Below are 18,656 nucleotides of genomic sequence, written 5' to 3' on the forward strand. Positions count from 1 at the left end.
ATAACGCCGATTCGATCGGACTGTTGGCTCCGTATAATTAAAGGAGATATAATTAAGGTAGACTCTTTTTTGGGAGAGAGAAAGAGAGAGTGAATGTATTAAGCTATTATTGGTTATTAGCCGCTTTATTAGATTAGGCTATCGAAGAAAAAGGGATGGTACCATGACGGAAAAAGAGGAAATACGTCATCATCCGTGTTAAAGTTTGTAAAGATTTCTCGATAACGAATCAGTAACTATTATAAACTGAAATAGTTTTTTATGTCTCGACTTAAGGATGAAACGATTTAAATGAAATGTGTAACATAAAATCATCTAAAAAAAAAATGAAAATCATTGAATCAAGAATAGCAGCGAAAAGGAATTCTATTCGTCTAAAGAATTGGACTTATACATATATCGAAAAAACGATTGTGGAATATCATTGAGAATGGGTCGAGTAAAAAATAAACGTTCGTAATAGAACGCAGCCCGCGAGAAAGTCTTGCCGCGCGCTACCTCAAGACGCCGATCAGGATCCCTTCGTCAAGATCGATCCTCCGTTGAAAAAGGGCACGAACAGAGAGCCCAGGACCCTTTCTCGCGCTGCTTTTCCTTCGTAAAACGTCCATACGAATTGTCTCGTGAAAGGAGGCCCTATAAAAATGCCCTCGTCGTCGTCGGCGTGTTAGAGAAAAAGAGAGAGAGGGAGCAGGGCCACGAGGCCGTGACTCGAAGCACAACACTCGAGTCGCGACGAGAGATCGATCGATTCTCCTTCGAACTAGAAAGAAGCATACGACCACCTATATATTTAGCATATCCCCTATAACTGACAGCATGTTATTTCACCAACAAATAATACGCAAGGACCATTGTGAATCCGAGCCGAATAAGTGTGTGTAAGAAAAAGAGAGAGAGAGAGAGTGAGCACTCGAGACTCAGAGAGCACCCTTAAACGCTTTTAAATACGCGCGGACGCTGCTTCAGGAGCGAAGAGGAAGAGGAGAAGAGAAAGAGGAGGTGGGCCAAGGAAAAGGTCGATCGGCTGCAATGGCTACGTCAATCTTTTCTCTCTCTCTCTCCCTCTCTCCATCTTTCTCTTTCTTCTTTCTGTTCCTTTGCTACCTGCTAAATTACTATAGCGTCGAGAGACGACGATCGTTCGAGGAATACTTTTCTCTTTGGAGGCTCCAATTATCGCACGGCGTCGATGAGCACACCCGTATCGCGTTGAAGATACGTCGTACATAGGAGAATGGCATCCGGAGCTACTTTTGCCGTCATTCTCCGAAGCTTCTCTATTTTTTCGTTTTCTTTTTTTTATAGCCTATGCTTCTGCCGACTATTAAGTGTTAATCGTTCCGACAGTTAGATCGAGAAGAATTCATCAGTTAGATAGCGATTTTCGTTTTATACAATATATGTTTGTCTTTCTCTTTTCATTATCCATTAAAGTATTTTTCTTTTATATCCCTTCCTCTCTTTTTTTCTTTGTCGTTAAATAGGGTGACTCGTTTATTAGAATTCACGCGACGCTATCGATCAGATTAAAAACAATAGTACGTTGGTTAAATCGCATTGTAAACAAACTGCCATCTACATTAAAGGGTGAGAAAGAGAAAGAAAAGGAGGACCATTGAAGGTGAGGAGAGTAGAAAGAGGGTCATTATCCCTCTCAAATTTCTGCTGCATGCGATGGAGCAGAAGGAGAAGAGTTTAGCCCATCGTTCAACCGTCCCTCACCCTTGCCGTCCATTTGCCCTCTCGCCGTCCCTTCCTTCCTTCCTTTCTTTCTGTCTTCCTTTCTTCCTCTCATCCTTCTTCTCTTTCTCCTCCTTCTCTCCCTTTACCTGCGCTCGTCCTGTCCTCGATCTCACCGCAATCTGCAATTCCCACGATTTCTAACTCGAGACATCCATACGGAATGAGTGCGTGTATTATATGCAAATCCTTAAATATACGAGCATATACATTAGTAATAAATGTATACTATACCTATGAAATAGATAAAGTTTATTTATATTTTAAAAGTATTTACGTACTGCACAAATACTTCACATTGTGACAAAATTTTATTTATTTTCAAGAAAACAAACCTAGGTCAATCGACGGAGTTTAGAAAAATTGAAAAAGTTCAATTGTTAAATAACAAAACTTTCGAAAAAAAAAAAACGTACAAAAATTCATTGATATGCGAAGATATAATGTTCAGTCGATAAAAATGATATCGCTCTATAATCTATGACATCTCGTGGGACACAAGATACTCAGCTCATCGATGTTCTGACATTCTAATCCCTCGAAAGGTGCAATATACTAAACGCTAATCCCACGCAAAAAGATGCTGTTTCGCGTCGCAGCGAACAGGATTATTATTAGTTCTATTTAGCGAACATTTAAAATCGTCAGACACTCGTAATATGCTTTAATCCCAACTCTTTCGCAACATCTCGGTTCATTATTCAGTCGTATATCTCACGAGATTAGGAGAACTCGGCGCCTATTCGTAGTTGAAAACGACTCCCGGGATCTCTTATTGTGATCCAACGATCGTCGATTTTCGTTTTTGTATATATTTAAAGCACCGGCTAACAATAAAAAAAAATAAAAAAAGAAAGGAACAGAAATGAGAAGATGGGCAAACCAGAGTCGACTCGGCTGTCCTGGATCAGGTCAACCGAATACGCGTAAGCCGATTATCGCTGAGAAGCGTAGATGAAGAAACGAGAGGGGAGATGGAAATGGAGACCTCCTTCGACAAAATGTCGCGTCGACGCGTTCGTAAATGTGCACCCGTTCGATAGATCGTTTGATCCTCTTAATGCTGGATCTTGTTGTTGCTGGAATAAACTTAGATCGTCAGGAATTGTATTAGCAAAAAAAATGATATATTTATTTTCAAATAAATTTAGTTATAAAGTAATTTATTTACTATTTATTATTTAAAAGGTACATATATCTATATATTTCGTGCGAGTTTATCAATGAAGAAAAGAATTGCCATTAACGCATCACTCTTATGTCTATTGAAATTATACTGCACTGACTAATTGCTCGAAGGAAAATAAGTCCAGTCACCTTCTTTTCGAAGGGATTAACGAGGAGGAGTCATGGGACTCGAACGTCCAAGAAAGGATCACGACCCAAATTTGAAATTTGTATTAGTTGGGCCGAGAGAAAAAGAAGAAAGTACGTGGAAGAAGCGATTAGCGGCTCAAAACGACTCAAAACCACCGCGCATTCAAGACCGACCTACGTCGAAGACGAAGAGTTCGTCGGAAACTCGAGTTAATTGACGCCAAAGTGGAAAAATTGATTTTCAGGACGCTCTTCGGCGCGCAGAACGGCTACTGGGAATTGTTTTCGATGGTCCAGATTTTTCCTCCAAAGTTATTCGTTTTAAGTATCCAAAGCCTAATTTTATCTCATAGCTTTTGAACTCCCACGGTGTTAAAAAACTAAAAAAGAAATGAAAAATAACTTCTAAATAAGTTACTTATCATGAATGATGTCCAGGAATGAAATTTGTTTTTATACTTCAACTTCTTTTTCATTTTCAATGATATAATTCTGAAAATATTATATTTGACATGCTCAAAAATAAGAGTAGATTTGGATTTATACATTTTATCAACAAATCGAACGTAATAATAAAAATATTCTTATATAACATGATATATTGTTCTTATACAATATTCAATAATATATGTAATTTATATGAAGGGATGATTACGAATAGGTGAATCTTTAATTGTAAGAGTAAAAAACGACCGGAAATGTCGGGGTCATGACATTCGTTAAAAATCGAACTCGCTGTTGGTAGTTACACAGCAAAAAGTAGGAATGATTTTTCTTAGGAAGATGTGGGGGATCTTGTTTTCGAAAATTAATATTAGACGATGGAACGACGGTAGCCTAGTTATTAGGACCTACGAAGCGCCCTTTGAAACGAGGGGGTGGCGCCCGTGATTCGGGGTTGTAACAAACTTTCCACATCCAAAGTTCCGCTTTCTGTAACTTTCACATGCCAAACCAAAAGACGTACGAATGGTACATATAATTTTACTACGCATTCACATATGTATATTTACACGTAATGAGTATAATTGTTATATTTCCTAGAACGCTAATAATTCTATATTTGTTAGCTTTCACACACTTATAAAAAGGATGTAGTACATTTTCCATTTTTAAGGATTAATTCACCGCCAAACAAACGCTTTCGACCGAAGCGAATGTTCACGGTCAGATTTTTATATTAATTTAGCCTATAGGCGTTAAAAAAGAATCTGTTGCGATTCTGGCAGCGATCAGAGGCCGTCGGCAATTTGTTCGACACCAAAGAGAATAGAAGGGAAACAATCGTGCGCTCTTTTCGAAAACAATTCGTGTATTGAAATCGGCGATACAATGGACTTTTTGGTGGTGAGCACTGGGGAGCGCCCAATGAAACAACGAACCAAGAGAGAAAGAGAGAGAGGGAAAGAGAGACAGTGGTGGTTACAAAATAACAATGCGGCACCCTCCTGTGTGACCGACAGGATCCTTTCAATCGGCAATAAGATCCATTTTCTCAGCATTGAACCAACTTCGTGCCGCTTGAATCTTCGATAATGAAACATAATTGAAGTGAAGAATCTAGGAGAAAATCGATATATATATATATATATATATATATATATATATATAATGTTCAATTATTTATTTTCCAATAGTATTTTTAAACTATCGAGATCAACGAAATTCGTGAACTCAAAGCGAAGTCCTCGATTGAAACAACCGGTAGATCGAGTGCAAAAAGCACGTACTTTTAGCGAAAACCCAAAATTACACAGTGCATCGAAGAGGCGCCCCACATTCTGACGCTTGCCAAATTTCAGCGGACCACGAACGTACCTCCGTGATCCCCAGTGATTATCCACTTAAATCGTGAAGTCGCGAGCAATTATGTGGGGGTGCGAGGGTTAATTCGATAATTGCGATATTCCGTAGCGAGTAATTACCACCTATCCGCGAATGCAAATCCCTTGAGATCTCACCGCGGTACTGAATTTAGGTGTGCTCGAAACTTTCCATATCATCCTCCCACGAAAGCGGCATCGATATGCTTACACTACGTGACTGTGAACTATGGAAAGAAAGCCTTTAGTTCTGTTTTAGTTTTCAACTCTACAAGTTGAATCAGAGAGTTATCAATTTAATTTTACGATAAAACTGTATCTATTATGATTATTAAATAATCTAATTTTTCCATATTAAATAAACAATCTAGCTTTAAGTATCCATTTTGATAATAATAGAATATCGAGGTTACGCGAGCTAACGAAGAGTCAATAAAACGCTTCTTCGTTGCGTATGCGAAGCCCACTAAATTCTCTTTTAGCGGACACGTGGCTATAAGGTTTTAGTGTCGAGTCACGAATCGTTCTTCCGGAATGAAGACAGTGGTCCCAAAATGTTTTTTATAATATTTCCGAGATAACTTCGGTCGAACCCGGATAAAACTTCTAAGCATATCATTCTCATCATCATCACTATTTACCAACCACGATGGTGACATCATCTATGCTCATAAGCGAAAGATTAACCAGAAATGTTTGATGAAAATAAGTTGGAAAAAGAGAAAGAATCGAGTCGAGTTGGTTCGGTCGGGCGCCCAGACGAAGGCTAAAGAGGGGAGAAGCACGCGTCGGCCACGCTCCCCGTGCACACACCTGGGGCCAGTTGGCTAGCGAGAGGAGAGACGAGACTCCCTTTCCACTCTAGGCACAACCAATGTCCAATTATTAACAAATTATGATCGCGAAATTGGACATCTTCCGGAAATACGGGAACGAGCTCAAAGCATCCTGATCGTGTCGGAAACTTGCTCTGTCGGTAAAGGACGAAGAAAAGAATAAAAGGAAAGCACGAGCGGGAAATTTGTTAGCGTGAAACGAGTGGAATGATGACACGCGACCGATGTTTCGAGAAAACAATCAAATTTCGTGAGTTTTCGAAAAGAAGGAAATTTCACATTAATTCTTCGCGTTATTTCACGTTAACGAAACGTATCGATCAAAAATGTATCGTTTTATTCAGGATATTATGACGCGTAAAGTTTGAAAGAACTCGCATAATATTAAAAAGCGGAAGTTGAAAGAAAATCAGTCGAGCGGATGTCCTTCCAGTAGACTTCGGACTCGATCGGACGCAGTTCCTCTCATACGATGGGCTTCGCTAGTATTATGATCATTTTGCAATGGTGGCCCTTTGTTTTACAAAAATCGATGAAGGAGAAAAGAATCAATAATAATGATTTGTCTTTCTAACTATAAACAATGCCGACAGGAAAGGAAGCGAATTGAGCATTCCACGTCAAGCATTAAAGTCGCATTAACTGAAGTCAAACAGGAAAAAGAACGGTCTTCCGGTCCTTTAGTTATGTGCTGTTACATCTTACAACACGGAGATCACACAGGAAAATCGAATTTTCCTTACGTTCCCAATTTTACGCTTTTCAATTATAGACAATCGCTTTCGAAAATTCATTGTCATTTAGAAATTCAGGAAATTATATACTCAAATATGATTACAAACAAATAGAAGGAAAAGTATTCATACTAATTCATTAGTAATTTTCACTATAGATTCAACTTTATGATTTAGATATATTAAACATGAAGATTAAATATTTCAATAAGAATCATCTCAACGCGTCTATTTTGATAAAGAAGAAAAAATAACAAGTTTTTGTTTGAAGGGTCAAACGCATTGTCGATGAATATGAGTAAAGAAATAAAGAAAAAAACGGATGGGATCGCTTATATGAAGAAATTAACGAGATCTCGTTTGGTCTCGCCATAAAACGTGCAAAAAAAAGGAGTAACGAATCGGTGCCGGTTTTGGCGCTCTCTAAGACGCCTGAATTCGGCGATCGTGCGCCTGATAACCCGGTTAACCCTACCAGCCCGTTATTATAATATTTGCCGAGCCGAAATATAGTAATTGCTTATTTGTTCGGGCCCAATTACCGCGTGGCCCGCGCACGCCCATGGATTCTCTACGCGGTACCTAGTACCTTTACGTGTTCCTTCAGCTATACAGGGTGAGTCTGATCGAACTCGGACAAACGGGCTATAATTCTTTTCTAAACGAAAAAATATTGCAGAATTTTGTGAAATCTAACTTTCTATACAACTATCTTTTTCTTAGAATGAATATATCGATGGAATGCAATTATACCTGATTTTTAAACACAATTATATTGTTTTTACTCTGATTGATTCTTTTCATTATTTCGTATATAAAAATATTAAGATGAATTTGTCAAAAAATAAAGATTTAGTAACATATTCAAACTTTTATGTTAAAAATCTATTTTATATGTATATTATGTACCATTAATTCTATGTAGTCATTAAAAGCACCCTATATACCTTGATACTTGATCAATTCAACCACCACCCACTTCTACAACTTCCACCTATATATTCCTTCTTTCTTTCCTCCCTTTTTTTCTTTTCTTATTTTTCATCCACCTACCTACCTGTCCGTTTACTCCCGCCCTCGCCGACGACTTGCCGTAACGATTAGGTTCAAACAATCAGATACAGCCGGATCGGCACGTAATGTCTATTATTGCGTCCGACGTCAAAATAACGACGCGTTAGTTTGAATGTTTCAGCGATATTCGACATTTCCTCTACGGGAGAACGTGCTTACGCTTGCTTTTTTGCGAATTATTGGTTTCATCAGAAGAAAGAAAGAAATTCAAGTGTACAGGCAGTGATTTTTTTTACTTCTTCAAAAAATTCGTTTTTTATTAAACGACTCACGATACAGACTTCTTATAAAACTGTACTACATCTTCAGTACTTTTTCTCTTTCACGGACATACAGTTTATACAATCATATACATTACTTACTATTCACTGATCACTGACTGTATTTATGGTATAAAAATTAATAGGACATAGTAATACTATCGGATCATAATCCTTTAAAAAGAAATGAACCTGCATTTACTAAACTTTGAAAAATATTGTGATCTCACGTCACAAAGATCGATTTAATCCAGGAAAAATCAAAAATGCTTACATTTATTTCGTTCACGGTTTCCATAGCTTTAATAGCCCATCTTCACTATACGAACATAATAAGTTCTGATGAGGATGATGCGCTAAACCGATTACGTCTTTATCATGTACCTACAATCGTAAAAAATAAAAAAAAAAGCATTACAACGGATTTTATAAATGAACTTTCATTAATAATAGATTACTTACATTAAGAGTTCTCTCTAATTTGCCAGATGATGTGGAAAAACAATAAAGTACGAGATCTTCGCCAACACAATAAATAAATTCACCGCGTGGACTTACAACCGTACATACAAAATCTCCACCTTCTCGTTTACCACTGGAAAATGACCTTACTATCTGTCCTTGCATATTCATAATAACTACAGTATTTGATCGATTGCAAACAACAAAATGTTCTGGATTTCGTGGAAGAGGATGTACACTGTTTACTGTTAAATCGGCAGCTCCCAAAGATTTATAAGTTCCTATGCACTCTGTTGTTTTTAAACTCCAAACTTTCACAGTACCATCTGAGGAAGCACTATGAGATAAAAGATAATAAATTTGTATATATGTGTAATAAATACCAACAAAATTATATTGACAATTATTTTAGTACCTAATAATATTATGACCATCAGGTGCAAACACAACCTCATTGACGAATGAAGTGTGTCCTCGAAATTCCTTAAGAGTTTTACCAGACTTCAATCCGTGTATTCTAAAAATATAGAAAATAAAATAAAAAGATAGTATATATGAAACAAGTGTTAATACAAATTTTTATTACAAATTTGCTTTCATCTACCTTATAGTGGTGTCAAATGAAGCTGATAAAATTTGGCTATTATCTCTACTAAATTGTAAACAAGTAACACCTTTTGAATGTGCTTTTTCAAATCTCCTTAAACATTGACCACTTTGTACTCTCCATACTTTCATTTTTCCATCTTGCCCACCTCCTGCTAACATTTCACTGTCACGACTAAAAGACATTGATAACACAGCTTGTTCCATCATCATAAAATTATCTTGAGCTTGATATTTCAAATCTTTTCTTATCTTCCCTGTTGTAAAATTCCAAACTTCAATAAAACCATCTACAGATCCAGTGACCAAATATTGACCGTCTGGTGAAAAACGAGCACATTCTACATGTGATTTTTGTCCAAATTTGATTTGCTTTGATAATTGCGTAGGGTATTTTTCATCCTCTTGATCTCTCACTGCTGCTTTTCCTCTAAACAAGTCTATCGTTGTTCCTGGTGGCAATAAACCTTGGTGTTGTTGCCATTTTAATGCTTGACCCAAAAGAGCGAGCAATCTGCTAGAAGGTACTACAGAAACTTCTCCTGCTAATGCAGTTGCTATATAAGCTCTTCTTTTTTCTTTTGTGCTTCCATCTGGATAAGCTTCTCGTGGATCGAAATATGAACGAGCAAGCAGATTTTCTATATAATTAAATAACAAATGTTATTCAAAAAAATTAATAGGAAAGAGAAAATGAAGATATATATATATATATAAATATATTATCACTTTACCTAGATGTATGTATCTTTCAGGTTCTTGCTGTTTCATCATAATCATAGGATCTGTTTGTCTTAACAAAGAACGTGCTGCTCCTAATTCTCTCAATTCAATTAATTCTAAAACAACCTTTTATACAAAAACAAGTGAGATAATTAAGTTATTTTATATATTTTCAGAAACTACTTACCTGCTCATATAAATCTATCAATTTTTTATCAGGTAACTTCAAAGATTGTATAGCTTTAAGCACTGTGTCCCAATGACCATTATTTATATCAGCCACAAATCCATCTACACTATCCACTGTATTAAGCGATACTCCGGTTTCTTCCTGTCTCATTACAATCACATATATATATATATAAATAAAACAAATAAATATAAAATATAAATAAATACAATACGTCAAATACCTGTAAAGTTTGTAACGTTTTTACAAGATTCGATTCTTTCAAATATTGCTGTATCAAACGAATCACACTGAAAACAAATAATTTGAATTAATATTCACTCATATAATAATAAATAATATCAACATTATGAATATATTGCTTACTCGGCAGATTCTATTTCAATAGACATTGTATATTTGAAAAATAATTTACATTAAAACAAATTGTTAATTTGGTTATGTTGTGTCAATAAAATACAGTAAGAATATATTCACTCATAAATATATTCTATAGAACGAAACGATATAAAATTGTAAACTAAACTACCGATTAAAGGTCTATTCTGATTGGATTATACGATTCATGAATAACCAATTAGAATACAACCGGGTTATGCTAAATATACTATATATAAAGTTATCATCTTCAATGTGCGAAAAAGTAACATAAAAATCACCTTCCTACTTAACAATGTACTATGAAATATTATTGTAAATCAGTGTAAATATATGATCGTCAAATAAAATCATTTCTATAAATGGTGATTTTAGCATTCATAATTCTATAAATTCTACTAATATAATATCCACATAATATCGATAGAATTTTACAAATAAGAATCATTTTACATATATACTATACTTTTTATCCAATCATTTACAATACACTACACTTTTTATTCGTCTGCAACAAATTTAATATTTTAAAATTGTATTCTATCACAAATAAAAAATAATACTTTTAAATTAAGAATTCTTATTTAAATTCTATAAATTAAAAGTAAAATTTTTAAATCTATATAAAAATTATTTGACTTTAAAAAACGTATTTGATAGATTAGAAATTAACTGAAATAAGATTATTGCAACTTACTTCATTTAAATACATTACTTCATGATTAACTAGCATGAGATATATGATGTTACATATATATCAGAAAGTACTTAGGCTTTTCTCAAGAACTTTTTAATGAGTGTTCCAATTCAATTCTTTTTATCAAATGTTTTTCACACATATATTTAAATGTCGTTTACTTTATATACCTGCTCAATCTTTAATATTCTTCAGGTATGATACTATATGACATACGTACATACATACATACATGTATCTGCGTATCTTTACCTTATAACTATCAACGTCGTCATTCAAATATAACCTATATAAATCGTTAAGTTGTGTCGTGAATCATACATGCTTTCCTTGTTATAATTATTTGTACTAACATTTTTAAGTGGATATGAATATACAACTTAAAGTAAACATTGATGAGAACTTAGAATTTATCTATTATATAAACAATACGGAATAATTATAATCAATTACTTTGTTACATACTGTTGAAAAAATTATAATTACAAACTACACATTTTTAAGTTAACTTTAATTAACATTACATGATATTGATTGTTTTTCATTACCAAGTACATTTAAATAGAATTATTAAACAAAATTACTTTAAATGATAGTTTATTTATAATTTTTATACGGTTATTTCAAATAATTTATATAATTTTTAAATAACTATTTGTTTTTTATAATCTACTTTTTATTAATAATTATAATAATGTCATCTCTTCATCAAAATGAGGAAACTTCACGTACGGAATCTATAATTTTTGAGTAAGAGTTTAAATATAATGATATTATCTATTAATATTATATATAAAAATATGTATGAATATAATAGTAAAATATTTTACTTCTTTGTATTTACTTCATATTTTACTATATATTTTAAACATATCATAATTTTTAGAAGTAGTTCTCCAGAGAAAAAAGCATCAATTGCAAATATACTAATTCGTGATTATATTAGTAAAATATAATATTGAATATAATAGTAAAATATTTTACTTTCTTGTATTTACTTTATATTTTATTATATAATTTGAATATATCATAATTTTTAGACGTAGTTCTCCAGAGAAAAAAACATCATTTGCAAATATGCCAGTTCGTGATTATATTGAGAAACGATATGAAATTACCAAATCACCAAATGATAAAAGATTATATAGAGGCTTGTTACTTTCCAATAAAATGAAAGTATTATTGATAAGTGATTCAACAACCGATAAAAGTGCTGCAGCTATGGATGTTAATATTGGTAATTATTATAACTTATAAATTCATTACTTTTATATATAACGTATTTTTTATTTTAAGGTTATATGAGTGATCCAGATGATTTACCAGGTCTAGCTCATTTTTGTGAACATATGTTATTTTTGGGTACAGAGAAATATCCTCAAGAAAATGATTATAATATGTTTTTATCTCAAAATGGTGGTACAAGTAATGCAGTGACTTATATGGATCAAACTAATTATTATTTTGATGTTACTCCAGATAAATTAGAAGATGCATTAGATCGTTTTGCTCAATTTTTTTTAAAACCATTATTTACTGAATCACTGACAGAATTAGAATTAAATGCTATACATTCTGAACATGAAAAAAATATAACAAATGATTCATGGCGCCTTCGCCAAGTGGATAAATCATCATCCAATCCTAACCATCCATTTTCAAAATTTGGTACTGGTAACAGAGAAACATTGGATATTATACCAAAACGGAAAGGTATAAGCGTTAGAGAGAAATTGCTTGAGTTTCATGAGACGTATTATTCTGCCAATATTATGGCTTTATGTGTTCTTGGGAAAGGTATGTAACTATGATACGATATTCTTTCCTAGAATTAAACTATTTACTTATTAATTCCTTAGATACTATATACTACTATAATAGTTTCCTAATAAAAATAAAAAAACTACTATAGTGGATATAAAAATAACTTATTTAATTATTACTTTATAGTAATGTAGATATAAATAAATATGTAATTAAAGAAATTGAAATACCGCTATCATGATACTAATATATTTAATACGTATTCCGTGATACTAATTTAGTTAATACGCACTTAGCGGTAGAGCCGTCCATACAGCAATACAGCTACAAGGCCAGCTCAGCCGTAGTAAAAGTCTTAAGATGTATATTTCTCAATATCAATATAATTTTACATCCATTAATTAGAGAGTTTGGACGACCTTGAAAAGATAGTAGTGAATCTATTTTCTCAAGTAAAAAACAAAGAAGTAGAAGTACCAGTCTGGCCTGAGCACCCTTTCGACGAGGAACACTTCCAAACTAAATGGTATATTGTACCGATAAAAGATTTACGAAACTTAAATATGATATTTCCTATTCCTGATATGCGAGAACATTATAATGCTGCGGTAATCAGAATTATTTTTAGAATATATTCATGTTTTTATGATCATATTTTTATAATTTATGTTTATTCTTCAGCCAACACATTATATATCACACTTATTGGGACATGAAGGAGAAGGTTCATTACTTTCAGCCCTTAAAGCAAGAAATTGGTGCAATTCTTTGGTAGCAGGTAGACCAGCATCTCCTAGAGGATTTAGTTTCCTGCATGTTTTTGTTGATTTAACTGAGGAAGGTATTAATCATATTGATGATATTATCATGTTAACATTTGCATATATTAATATGCTTAAGAAAGAAGGACCAGTTGAATGGATTTATAAGGTATAAACATAATTCATATTTATTTATATTATGTTTTATATATTATTTATAAGATATATTTTTATTTGTAGGAATATCGAGATATTGCAGCAATGAATTTTCGGTTTAAAGAGAAAATTTCACCACAAGCATATGTGAGTTCAGTAGTACAGGCATTACAGGAGTATCCTATGGAAGAAGTCTTAACTGCAGAACGTCTTTTCCCAGAATGGAAACCTGAATTAATTAACTTGGTAATGGAATATCTCGTACCAAAAAATATTAGGGTACAAATAGTTGGAAAATTATTTGAAAATATAGCTGATGAGACAGAAAAATGGTATGGAACCAAATTTAAAAAGGATAAGATACAACCAGAAATAATTGATAAATGGGCAACATCTAATTTTAATTCAGATCTACACTTACCACTTAAAAATGAGTTTATACCAACTAAATTTGATATGAAACAATTACAACCCGATGTACGTAAATAATATTAATTTCTTTTTTATTTCACATTAGTAAATATGGATATACATATTGTATTATATAATAATTCGTTTTTACTTTTAGTTAGACAAATTTCCTGTGATTATAAAGGATACTCCATTATTAAGAGTGTGGTTTAAACAGGATGATGAATTTTTAATACCAAAAGCTAATCTTATTTTTAATTTTGTGAGGTATAATATAAATTTTCTCAAAATGATATGTTAATACAAAATTCATATTCGTATAATGATTAACGTTTTTGTATAACTTTTTGTATTTCCACAGTCCACTTGCATATATAGATCCTATTAATTGTAACTTATTATACATGTTTGTACAATTGATTCGTGATTCTCTGACTGAGTATGCATATGCTGCACATTTAGCTGGCCTAAAATGGGAAATAACCAACAGTAAATACGGAATTATGGTAAGCTGATTTATTCATTAATTACATACTGTTTTAAATATGTTATTAATAAATACTTATATTCATTCATTTAAATTTCATAACAGTTTAATTTCTTGTTAGTCTATAGTTATATATAATCATACAAAAGTATATATTCTTCTGACAGTGTGATAAAAGTAGCTAGTAATTTTATACATTATAATTTTAAATGCATTAGTAGTATAAAATATTATGCTTCAATACATCTTACATAAAACAATATAAATTATCCATGTTTCTTCTGTAATGAGCAAATAAAAAACTTTTATTAATATTTTAAAATATGTAATATATATATATTGGATTCAAAACAGTTTTCATTATTTACACAATATATCCATTAGATTATATATCCTAGACTATGATCTTTTTCTTTTCTGTATTTTACTCTACTTCAGAAAAAATATATATGTATATATCCTGTTTGAAATATTTTTTACTATATGGGTTCTTACAGAAGAAATGAGGAGTTTAGAACAGTTTATTTTTGAGTGATCAAAATAAATAGTTTCATCCACCATTGAATTTTAAAAGAATAAAAATATAGACTCAACCAGAGTCATTATTAACTATGCCCTCAGCTAATGATTGGAGGCTATGATCACAAACAAAGTGTGCTGCTAGAGAAGATCATGGATAGAATAGTCAACTTCAAAATTCAACCGAAACGATTTGAAATCTTAAAAGAAAATGTACGTATAATCGCAAATATTCTAACAGTATTAATTAAAATATGTTAATATAATATTTAAATTTCAGTATATTCGAGGATTAAAAAATTTTGGAACTGAACAGCCATATCAGCATGCAGTATATTACCTTGCTGTTTTATTAGCCGAACAAGTATGGGTAAAAGATGAATTACTAGAAGCAACTTCTTGTAAGTACATATTTCGTAGTTATTTTGTTATAAATTTGCCAAAATTTATTCTAAATTTATATCTATCTTGATTTATTTTCTATTATATCTATATATATGTATATTTTCTTAGATCTAACAGCTGAAAGAGTATTAGAATTCATACCACAGTTTTTAAGTAAAATACACATAGAGAGTTTAGTGCATGGTAATATGACCATGTCAGAAGCCATTGATATGGTTCACATAGTGGAATCACAATTAACCAAAAGCATACCACATATAGTACCACTTCTACCAAAGCAAATGATACTGAAACGTGAAATTAAATTAGAAGATGGTAATATGTAATGTACTTATTATATCTGATTTAATGATAATATTAATTTTATCACACTTAATTCAATTTATAGGGTGTCACTTTTTATTTGAAGTAGAAAATCAATTCCACAAAAGTTCTTGTACTGAAGTATATTACCAAAGTGGTCTGCAATCAACAAAATCAAACATGTTACTTGAACTTCTAACGCAAATAATTTCAGAACCATGTTTCAATATCTTAAGAACAAAAGAACAGTTGGGATACATTGTATTTAGTGGAATAAGAAGAACAAATGGTGTACAGGGCTTAAGAGTTATCATTCAAAGTGATAAACACCCAAAATACGTAGAAAAAAGAATTGACGAATTCATGAATACTATGTTGGTAGGTTCAAATTTCAATGATGATAATATGTTTCATCTATAATTTCTCTTAACTATTTCATCTAATTCTTCAACAACATCTTTACATTTGCCTATTTTTAATGAAATATAGAATCATATAACAACTATGTCAGAGGAGGAATTCAATAGACACAAAGAGTCGTTAGCGGCGCAACGTTTAGAAAAACCTAAAATGTTAACGTCTTTGACTACTGATTTTTGGAATGAAATATCATCGCAACAGTATAATTTTGATAGAGCAAATATTGAAGTTGCTTATTTAAAGACTATAACACAAGAGCAAATACTACAATTTTTTAAGGTATATATAGTTATTAAAAAAATTATCTATTATTATTATTTCATAATCTATATTTGCAGGAAATTGTTTTTGATGAAACACGACATAAATTGTGTGTTTATGTAATTTCCATGGCAGAGGATGGTGCAGGATTAATAACAGAAAAAGATAATGAGAAAACGGATGAAACTTTAAGTGATGCAACTATTACATCAATAAAGACAATTGATGATATTGTATCATTTAAAATTAGCCAACATTTATATCCACTATTAAAACCTTTTTGTAATATACCTAGAAAGGGTACATGCTCTTCTAAATTATAAAAATGTTAATTAAAATAAATATGTATACTTAATACATTAAATTAATGTAAATCATTAAAATGTATATCGATATTTGTATTTTTCATTAAATTTTGTGTTGCATTTTCTTTTTAATATAGGAATCAATAGAAATACTTCCAGAAATACTTTCCTTTTAAAAATTATTAAAAATTATACTAAATCCTTAAATAAATCTTTTTGATACAGTTTAAAGTAAATTTATCATCCACTTATTTCTTTTCTACTTTATCCTTAATTTCTTTTTGTCCTTTATTTTAATCCTTTGTATACTAACAACTCGATAGCATTTTGTCGTGAAAACGTCATGTTATATAGTATAATTTTGTAACTAAATAACGCATTATAATGATATTTGATTTATATGAATTTGTAGATATGGAGGAAAGTATTTTTGCAAAAAAGATCAAAATTTTATTCTTCATAATTTTTTATAATATGATAAATTTGGAAGCAATACCCAATATGCAGGTTGCTTTATACAAGTTTCACGATAGTAAGTCGTTTGACGACTTTTCCTATCAGAATGAATAATACAATCCGTTTTCTTTCCCCCATATTGGGAATATATAGTTTGTTGTTCAGTCTATTGTCTGATGAAGATGTTGATGAATGTGTTCCTGATTCCCGAAAATCAACTATCGACTGATTTATAAAGCTTTTAACAAACTTGTAATGTGTTATTGCTTTATTATTTTTATTTTGTTCTTCTGAGGTTTAATAGATTATGTAAGAATTAATAATACATTTCCTATCCCCAAAAAAATAATTTTCTTTACCATTTTGATGATTTCCACATAAAAGAATATATTGAAACATATTGATCCATTTGATCAACACAGCTCATATTTGCTGTGTAAACAAAAACCATTTTAAGCTTATTGACTGATATCATATTTCCATTGCAAAATGTTTTGATGGTAAGTTACATTCCTATATTATTATAAGTGTTGAATATTGTAACAATTCTTTTATCTTTCTATGTAAGAAACTTAATATTATTCTCTCTATATGCAACTGTTTTTTTTTTTTTTTTTTTTTTTTTTTTTTTTTTGAAAATTTTGGTTTCTCTATTTGTATTACTAGTCCTTTTTGGTTAATTTTTATTGTGTTACTAAAATGACATTTAATCTTTAGCAATTCTTCTGCTAAAATAATGATGCTATAGTATTTATCAATGTATATATGGTATCCTTCTACATTAGGAATTTTGTCTAACAACTTTTTACATAAATGTAATAGAATTCTTGTACTTAGTGAAACATCAGGTCAAGAAATGTTTTCTGATGTTATGCTGCCAAAATATGGAAATATTGAAAATAGGTATCCAATTTTTGAATTAGCTAGTACATATATATGTATATCCCATTTGGTTGGCTTATTTGCATTGTATGATATTCTGCTTTAATAATAAATAATATTCTGCCTTTAAATATAACCATAGATACATTAACATAAATTGCCTTATGATATAAAATATTATCTAAACTCCCTTTAAATTAGTATTTGAATAAAAGAATCTATATATTCCAAATAATTGTTAACCTTTTGAATACCAGTTTTAATTGTGACATTGTTTCACTCAGGTTTCTTCAAATGAAGCATCCAAAAGATTTGCAGAAATCTGTCCTTATTTAATGTTTTGAAAAAGAAAGAAATTCTACTATTAGAAGCAGTAGATCAATATTCTTATATATTATCACTTGAATCAACCCCATATTTAGAATAACGGCGATGAAAGCTAGAAATTCTTGTTTGATAACATTGTGCCAAGTTGTGTAAGAATTGTTTGTTTCTTATTTTTTCACTAACATAATAATTCATCTTTTTTATTATATTATTTACTAATTCACTTGTAAAATATAAAGTAAAATAGTCTATGAATTCTTTTATATTATTAGATATTTGTGATCTGGTTATTTGGTGATATATGTCAAAACTGATTGTTGTTAAAGGAAAGTCTAACTTATTGATGTCTTCTCACT

The 18,656-nt window shown here is 31.4% G+C and overlaps 2 protein-coding genes across 9 annotated transcripts; one reads left to right on the forward strand and one right to left on the reverse strand.

Annotated features, from left to right (window-relative positions):
- Positions 1-2,935: 2,935 nt before the first annotated feature.
- LOC122637714 (WD40 repeat-containing protein SMU1) lies at positions 2,936-10,863 on the reverse strand. 6 transcript variants are annotated; one of them, XR_006329290.1, is made up of 10 exons: positions 10,135-10,290; positions 9,992-10,058; positions 9,766-9,909; positions 9,590-9,704; positions 8,854-9,496; positions 8,665-8,766; positions 8,250-8,586; positions 8,062-8,171; positions 4,791-5,110; positions 4,352-4,620 (listed from the first exon to the last, which is right to left on the reverse strand). XR_006329290.1 is itself a non-coding variant. In XM_043830046.1 (9 exons), the coding sequence occupies exons 1-8, from the start codon at positions 10,158-10,160 to the stop codon at positions 8,073-8,075; spliced, it is 1,533 nt and encodes a 510-aa protein (XP_043685981.1). In that variant the 5' UTR covers positions 10,161-10,290; the 3' UTR covers positions 2,936-3,440; positions 8,062-8,072. The 6 variants fall into 6 exon arrangements, 5 of the variants coding, with proteins under 5 accessions (XP_043685981.1, XP_043685982.1, XP_043685980.1 ...); XM_043830046.1 differs by lacking the exons at positions 4,352-4,620; positions 4,791-5,110 and adding an exon at positions 2,936-3,440; XM_043830047.1 differs by lacking the exon at positions 4,791-5,110.
- A 13-nt stretch (positions 10,864-10,876) lies between these two features.
- On the forward strand, positions 10,877-16,717 carry LOC122637713 (insulin-degrading enzyme). 3 transcript variants are annotated; one of them, XM_043830043.1, is made up of 15 exons: positions 10,947-11,228; positions 11,562-11,593; positions 11,884-12,080; positions 12,140-12,640; positions 13,013-13,215; positions 13,289-13,537; positions 13,609-14,001; positions 14,093-14,202; positions 14,297-14,441; positions 15,044-15,154; positions 15,222-15,342; positions 15,455-15,661; positions 15,735-16,027; positions 16,139-16,348; positions 16,408-16,717. In XM_043830043.1, exons 1-15 carry the CDS (start codon positions 11,211-11,213, stop codon positions 16,651-16,653), a joined length of 3,036 nt encoding a protein of 1,011 aa, XP_043685978.1. In that variant the 5' UTR covers positions 10,947-11,210; the 3' UTR covers positions 16,654-16,717. The 3 variants fall into 3 exon arrangements, with proteins under 3 accessions (XP_043685976.1, XP_043685978.1, XP_043685977.1); XM_043830041.1 differs by lacking the exon at positions 11,562-11,593 and having other exon boundaries at positions 10,877-11,038; XM_043830042.1 differs by having other exon boundaries at positions 10,947-11,593.
- The last annotated feature ends 1,939 nt before the right edge of the window (positions 16,718-18,656 follow it).

This window comes from Vespula pensylvanica, chromosome 2 (genome assembly GCF_014466175.1).
Source record: "Vespula pensylvanica isolate Volc-1 chromosome 2, ASM1446617v1, whole genome shotgun sequence".
Classification (NCBI taxonomy): domain Eukaryota; kingdom Metazoa; phylum Arthropoda; class Insecta; order Hymenoptera; family Vespidae; genus Vespula; species Vespula pensylvanica.